A 6,496-nucleotide genomic window follows, 5' to 3' on the forward strand; every position below is an offset into this window, starting at 1 on the left:
CTTTAAATTTTACTCTTCTACTTTTTTTTCAAACTCCTACTCTCTTCTCATATTAAAACCCTAACTAATAATACCATTACTTTCTCATCTCTTAATTTTCTTTTATACTATTTTTTTTATTATTTCTATCTTCCCCTACTTATAAACAACTCTTAACTCTATTTCTTTTTACTTAACTACTACTATGCTTTTTTTCTTCTTTGTTTTCTTTTTCCTTACTACTATTACTACGCCACCGTCTTTTTCTCTCTCTTCTGTTCCGCTCCGCGGTCTCAACCACCTTCCCTCCTTTACTCTCTTCTGTTCCGCTCCGCGGTCTCAACCACCTTCCCTCCTTCACTCTTAACCGCTCCGCTCTGGGGGCACATCCACAGGCCCCTCCGCCCACCCCTCTTTCTCTCTTACCCTCTTCTCCTCAACTACTATTTCCTTTCTCCTTCTTTTACTTTCAACTTAATACTTACCTTTCCTATCATTAACTTTCCCTTTCCTCCTCTCTGCTTTCTTGTGACACCTGACGGGCCTACTATCTACCCCCCTCTTGCGCGTCACAGTCTTTTTGGTTTACGGGCGCGTCTCCCTACCGCTCAATATGCCCTATGCACTCTCAGACAGGTTTCCGTCATACCCTCTACTAGTTGCCGGCCTGCAAATGCGGGTAACCCTAACCCTAACCTTGACCTGTGTCCGGTCCCAAACCCAACTTCACTTATCTGACGTCTTTGTTACACTTACTCTCTTGTGACGCCTTACAGGCCCCCTACCAGTTCTTCTCCCCTAAACGCTGTCTTAATCATTTCTACAGCTTAATGCTGTGCTCTTCTGCTTTTAACAACTGATCTGCTTGCTCTGTTAACCTTCTCGCGGGTTACGGGGCCTTTTACGGGCTGTTTGCTGTTGTCTCTTACTGGTTATAGGTTATGCTCTGTAACTGCCTGCCTTCCCTCCCTCTCCACCCTTTCGCCTTTCTCCAACGGTCTCGACCACGCTTCCGTTGACGCTTGCTGCACTCTCGGACGGACGGGTATCTGCTACACCCCTGTTACGCGTCACTAACGCACTGGTTACGGGGGCCTCTTCACGGGTTACGGACCTCTCTACGGGCTTGGGGGCACCTCTACGGGTTGTACGCCTTGCTGTCGGCCTCTTCTTGCTCTGTGCTATTGTTAACTACTTCGCTCGGCGTCCTTGTAATACATTATCACGGCTTACCTCTCTACTGCTTTGCTATGTTGACCTCTCGATGATACCTCATCATGGCTTCGTCGCCTACCTCTTCTCTTTTCTTAACTGCTGCGCTTCTTGTGCCTCCCTACGGGCCTTCCGCCCACCCCTTCTACTTCACTGCTGCGCTCAGCTTCTTTGTGACACCTTACGGGCCCACCTCCCACCCTCTTCTCCCTTCTTCTTAACAACCCTCTCTTAAAACACCTACGGGCCCACCGCCCACCCCTTCTTCTACCCTCTTCTCTCCCTCATCCTTTGCTCGTGATACTTTATCACGGCCCCACCCACCTCCCCTCTTTCTCCTTTACCCTCTACCCGCCCTGCCCAACAGCTTTGTGACGCCTTGCGGGCCCACCGTTCACCCTTCTCTTACGCACTACGGCATCTACAGGCTTAGGAATGCCTTTCTGGCTGCGGCACCACAATTGGGTTTGCCAAACTTCCCCTAACTACTGTTCTATCTTGTAACAATACTCTCTAAACGCCCAAAACACCTTTTTAAATGCCTCCTCCTCTCTACATCTTACTTTTCCCTAATTTTCGTTGTCTTGATCCTGCGCTTTCTTTTTAATACAAACGGCTGCTTTAGGTTAGGGACTTACTTGCTTTTAGGTGCTCTTCCTGGTTTGCGGGCTCTTTCTGGGCTGTGCGCTGTTCTTAAATAATCGGCTCTTACTAATTTGGGGCTACTAATGTGGACTCCCTGGGTTTGGGCGGGGGACCACTTTTGGGCCACTTGGGTTGGGGGTCTACTTTCAGACCACCTGGGGTGGATACTACTTTTGGACTACTTAGGGTAGCACACTACTTGGCGCGCTACTTAGGGAACTACGTGCAAACCACTTAGGTTAGGGGACTACTAGGGTGGTTACTGGCAGAACTACTAGGAAACTACTTAGGTTGGACGTGCCACTTGGGTGGGGCAACCACTTGGGTTAACGCACTACTTGTGGAACTACTTAGGGAACCACTTGTGGACCCACTCGGGCTGGGGGACCACTAGGAAACCACTTGGGTTGGCGGACCACTTTAGGAACCACATTGGGATACTACTTGGGTTAATGCTTACTGCGCGGGTTAATGCTTACTACGCAGGTTAATGCTGACTATGCGGGTTGGTGCTGACTACGTGGGTTGGGGGATCCGCATGGGTTGGGGGGCTCTACTCAGGTTGGGGGACTTTACTTGGGTTGGGGGACTTTACTTGGGTTGGGGGACTTTACTTGGGTCAGGGGCTCTACTTGGGTCGGGGGCTCTACTTGGGTCGGGGGCTTTACTTGGGTTGGGGGATCCGCATGGGTTAGGGGCTCTGCATAGGTTGGGGGCTCTGCATGGGTTGGGGGCTCTACTTAGGTTGGGGGACTTTACTTGGGTTGGGGGCTTTACTTAGGTTGGGGGCTCTACTTAGGTTAGGGGGCTCTACTCAGGTTGGGGGACTTTACTTAGGTTAGGGGACTTTACTTAGGTTGGGGGATCCGCATGGGTTGGGGGCTCTGCATGGGTTGGGGGCTCTACTCGGGTTGTAGGGACTACTTAGGTTAGGGGACTTTACTTAGGTCGGGGGCTTTACTTGGGTTGGGGGCTCTACTTAGGTTGGGGGGCTCTACTTAGGTTAGGGGACTTTACTTAGGTTGGGGGACTTTACTTGGGTTAGGGGCTCTACTTGGGTCGGGGGCTTTACTTGGGTTGGGGGATCCGCATGGGTTAGGGGCTCTGCATGGGTTGGGGGCTCTGCATAGGTTGGGGGCTCTACTTAGGTTGTAGGGACTACTTTAGTCAGTGGCTCTTCTCTGCGCGTTTCTTTCTACGTCTCTAAAGTGTCTGTGTTGCTGTTTGGCTGTTTTGCACTTTCTGACTTCTGCATAATACCAACGCGCTACTCAGTCTGCCTCTGTATCTTCAAGACACGCAACAATAAATCTGCAGCGTTAAACAACTATAAATAATAAATTGACGTAAACATAATAACCTATAACAATTATTTAGTTGTCTCTTTATTTGTGCCTTGCGTTGTGGTAGTTGCGTTGGTTCTGACTTTTGCGTGTTTCTTACGCAAGCCTCAGTCACCACTAGCTGCGCTTTCCTCCTGCAGCAAGCTGCCCGTCCCTTCAACGTACGACACGAACGAGACAAACGCCTAGCACATCTTGCTGCTCTATATGCCGCCCTACCATACCGTGCTGCCTATCCACGCAAGCACCTTATTAAATTCCACCTCCTCGTTCCGCCTAATCCCCTCTCTCCGCATCTGTGCCCGCACCCAGTCGTTAAACGTGCTTCCCTACGCCGTCTACACGCACATTATCAACATAAGCAGCACAGCCTCGAACTGGCAGCCAATCGCCAAGTTTTTCTGCCAGCCACCATCTGGATGGGGCTCGAAGCTGTCGCAAATCGACTGGGGAACACCGCACTGGAAGCAGCAGCTGAAATTCTCCTAGATTGCTTGCTCCCGGACCATCTTCGCAACGTCCTTTACTCCATCGCGCACCTTATCCGCCTGCAGTCGATTGCAGTAGGCAAGCTGGTGCTGGCCTGCATCCGCATGTTCCTTCGCCCGGCACTACTGGCAGCACGCCTTCTAAGACTCGAGCATCTCCTCCAGCCTCTGCACCTCCTGCTGCTCGCGCGACGCCAGCTCCCTCTCCTGCTGGCTCAAGTTCCTGCGCGCCTGCAGCTGGGCGTTGAACTCGGCCCTCTCTGTCTCGTCCTCGTCGCCCACGGCTGCTTCTACCTCTGCTCCAGCGCTGTGCACCCGCAACTGGCACCGGCCGCACGGCTCTTCTCCTGGCTCGCAGCCCTCTCTGGTGTGGTTTCCGTCCATCTCGCGGTCTATGATGACTCTCATGCAGCCGTCACCCTCAACGAGCTCGCGCACACCCTCCTCTGTGTCTTTGGCCTAGCCGCCAGCGTATCGCTTGCCTTGCGGGCTGTACGTGGCGCCTCTGATAAAAATGACCTCGCTGGGAAGCCCGCCGCGGCCTGCACGTCCTCCCATCTGCACCATGTCGCGCATTTTCTGCGTGTTCCTCGACCCAGCGAACAAGACTGCCCTGACGGTCTCTCTGTCGATCCCTAGCCCTAGCGCGTTCGTCGCCACAAACACGTGCTCTGTCCCTTCTGTAAGCTGGCGCAAGATCTCCAGCTTCTCCTCCAGCGTGCCCACCTCGCGGTGGTAGCAGACAGCTCCCAACATCGCAGCATACCCCTGCGCCTTCTTTCTGGAGTTGGTGTACACCACGATCTGGCCGGGCAGCAGGTACTGTTGCTTCTTCTCCTCTACCAGCTCCGCCAGCACGTCGGCTTCGCTCTTTTCTTAATAGTTGTACCAGTGCACCTTGTACGCAAGGTTGGGCCAGCTTGTTGGTGCACAAAACTACTCGCACTGCTCCTTTAGCGGCAGCGCCATTAGCCGGATGAACTCGCTCTCCTCTGTGGGTTTCAGCGTCGCCGTTAAGCACACGAGCTGCGTTTCCGCCTTAACCAGCTCGCGCAGCTTCAGCACCTTGGTCCGCCAGCCCTTAACCGAGTCCAGTATGGTGTGGCACTCGTCAATAACGACGCGGTCCAGCCAGCCCATAGATCGCTGCCGGTTGATGAACTGCTCGAATGCTAGCGTGGCCACGGACTTGGGCACCACCAGCACGATCGAAGCCCACTTGTGCGGCCGCTGGCTGTCCTACAGGACGCAGTCGATCCCAGCAGCTTTGCAGCGATCCATCATGTTCTGCTTGAGCGCAACTACGGGGACGACCACAATTGTGACGCTGGTAGAGCACGACGCCGGCAGCATAAATGTTGCGCTTTTGCCTCCGCCTGTACCCATAATCACTACCACAGGGCTCTTCTGCTTCATGATGGCCTCTATGGCGGGCTGCTGCACGCTTCTAAACGTGCTGCCCTTCCCCTGCAGCCGCTCGAGCGCCGCCTGAACGTCCACCCTCCGCATCTGCTTCCAGCGCCAGAACTGTTCCTCCACCGCCTCCTTTCTAGCTTTAGCGGCCCGGGTCCCCTTTGCGGGCGGCGTCTTTAATGTTGAGCTGAACTGTAGAAAGTGGTGCCAGGCGATGCTGACCCGCCGGAGTGCCTGTTGCTGCGCTATGATGCTAAAAGGCGACTTATCTATAGGCCTGCCGTAGATCTGACCAGCAAACTTGGACCCGTGCCCGGATCCCAGATCGATTGGGTCGTCTTCCACGTCTTCTTCTCCCTCGTTGTCGGCCTAGTGGAGCGCCTTCAGGATGTCCTTGTCTTGAAGGTACTGGCGGAAGGTGGCCTTAGTGTTGTGCCTCTAGATCTAAATGTTGAGCTTGGTCTGGAGCCAGTGCAGCGTAACGCGCTTGATGGCTCGCCGCACTTGGTCTGTACCCCACCGCTGCGGCTTCTTCACAGCTGCTCGCTTGCGTTTCCTGCCTGATCCTGTCTGGGTGCTGCGCTCGTCTTTGTTGCTCCCTTCTCCCTCTTCTTCTTCTTCTTCCTCTCCAACTCCCTCTCTGCCCTCCTCCTCCTCCTCCTCATCTTCGTCAACGAGCCGCTGCTTCTTCCTTCGCTGCGGGCCAGCCCACGCCTCCTCTCTAATCGGCTCCCATAGGAAGGCGCTGGGCTCTGGGACGTGGCGCCTGCTCGATGCGCGCTCCAGCTTTTGCTAGAACGGGAGGACCATCCACAGGTAGTAGAACAGCAGCTCGCCGACTTCGCGCGGCAGGTAGCAGTGAATGACCTTGGCATTACTAGTCTGCCTGATGCCTTTGTGGTACATGGTCACGTACACCATCAGCCCGTCCTTAACAAACAGCCTGCAGCTCTCTGCGTTGGGCATGTTGGTGTGCGTGACTGTCACCAGCTCTGTACCGCAGGCAGGCGCACCACCTGTCATGTAAACAAGCACCAGCAAGTGCTTGCAGAACAGCCGCAGCGCCTTTTCGTATCTCTGCACCCGCTTCTCCACCCACGTCACGCCGCTCCCACCAGGCACGAAAGCTTTCACGTCGACAAACGCCTCTTGCAGCTTCTTCTAGGTGGTAGCTCGAATCACCAATCTCACCTTAACCGCAACGCCACTCATTTTCTATTAACACAGTAGTCTTCCAGCTATACTAAGAGGTGCAAAATGTGCACAGAGCTGTGCTGCACATTGGTGCTGCATTGTATAAGGAGGTAATGTGGCGCTAGGGTCTAAGTCTACTATAACACTTAGTACAGTATCTCTAATCAGAGCCTTGTATCTAGATTACCTATAACATTAAATCATCGTTAGACTGCTGCTGAC

At 53.7% G+C, this 6,496-nt stretch overlaps 3 protein-coding genes across 3 annotated transcripts, besides 8 other annotated features; all 3 read left to right on the top strand.

Annotated features, from left to right (window-relative positions):
* Positions 1-2,191: part of a mobile genetic element that runs on past the window's edge.
* Positions 92-132: a tandem repeat.
* Positions 426-505: a tandem repeat.
* Positions 2,192-2,375: a dispersed repeat.
* A 590-nt stretch (positions 2,376-2,965) lies between these two features.
* Positions 2,966-3,088: a mobile genetic element.
* Positions 3,089-3,598: 510 nt separating this feature from the next.
* EKO05_0007130 (uncharacterized protein) lies at positions 3,599-4,306 on the top strand (the record flags this gene model as incomplete). The annotated part of the gene is made up of 1 exon (XM_059636964.1): positions 3,599-4,306. One exon carries the CDS (start codon positions 3,599-3,601, stop codon positions 4,304-4,306), a length of 708 nt encoding a protein of 235 aa, XP_059492947.1.
* A 337-nt stretch (positions 4,307-4,643) lies between these two features.
* EKO05_0007131 (uncharacterized protein) lies at positions 4,644-5,159 on the top strand (the record flags this gene model as incomplete). The annotated part of the gene is made up of 1 exon (XM_059636965.1): positions 4,644-5,159. The coding sequence occupies one exon, from the start codon at positions 4,644-4,646 to the stop codon at positions 5,157-5,159; it is 516 nt and encodes a 171-aa protein (XP_059492948.1).
* A 369-nt stretch (positions 5,160-5,528) lies between these two features.
* EKO05_0007132 (uncharacterized protein) lies at positions 5,529-5,876 on the top strand (the record flags this gene model as incomplete). The annotated part of the gene is made up of 1 exon (XM_059636966.1): positions 5,529-5,876. One exon carries the CDS (start codon positions 5,529-5,531, stop codon positions 5,874-5,876), a length of 348 nt encoding a protein of 115 aa, XP_059492949.1.
* Positions 5,680-5,752: a tandem repeat.
* Positions 5,822-5,862: a tandem repeat.
* Positions 5,861-6,120: a mobile genetic element.
* Positions 6,121-6,496: the final 376 nt, after the last annotated feature.

The sequence above is a fragment of the Ascochyta rabiei genome, chromosome 12 (assembly GCF_004011695.2).
Source record: "Ascochyta rabiei chromosome 12, complete sequence".
NCBI lineage: Eukaryota > Fungi > Ascomycota > Dothideomycetes > Pleosporales > Didymellaceae > Ascochyta > Ascochyta rabiei.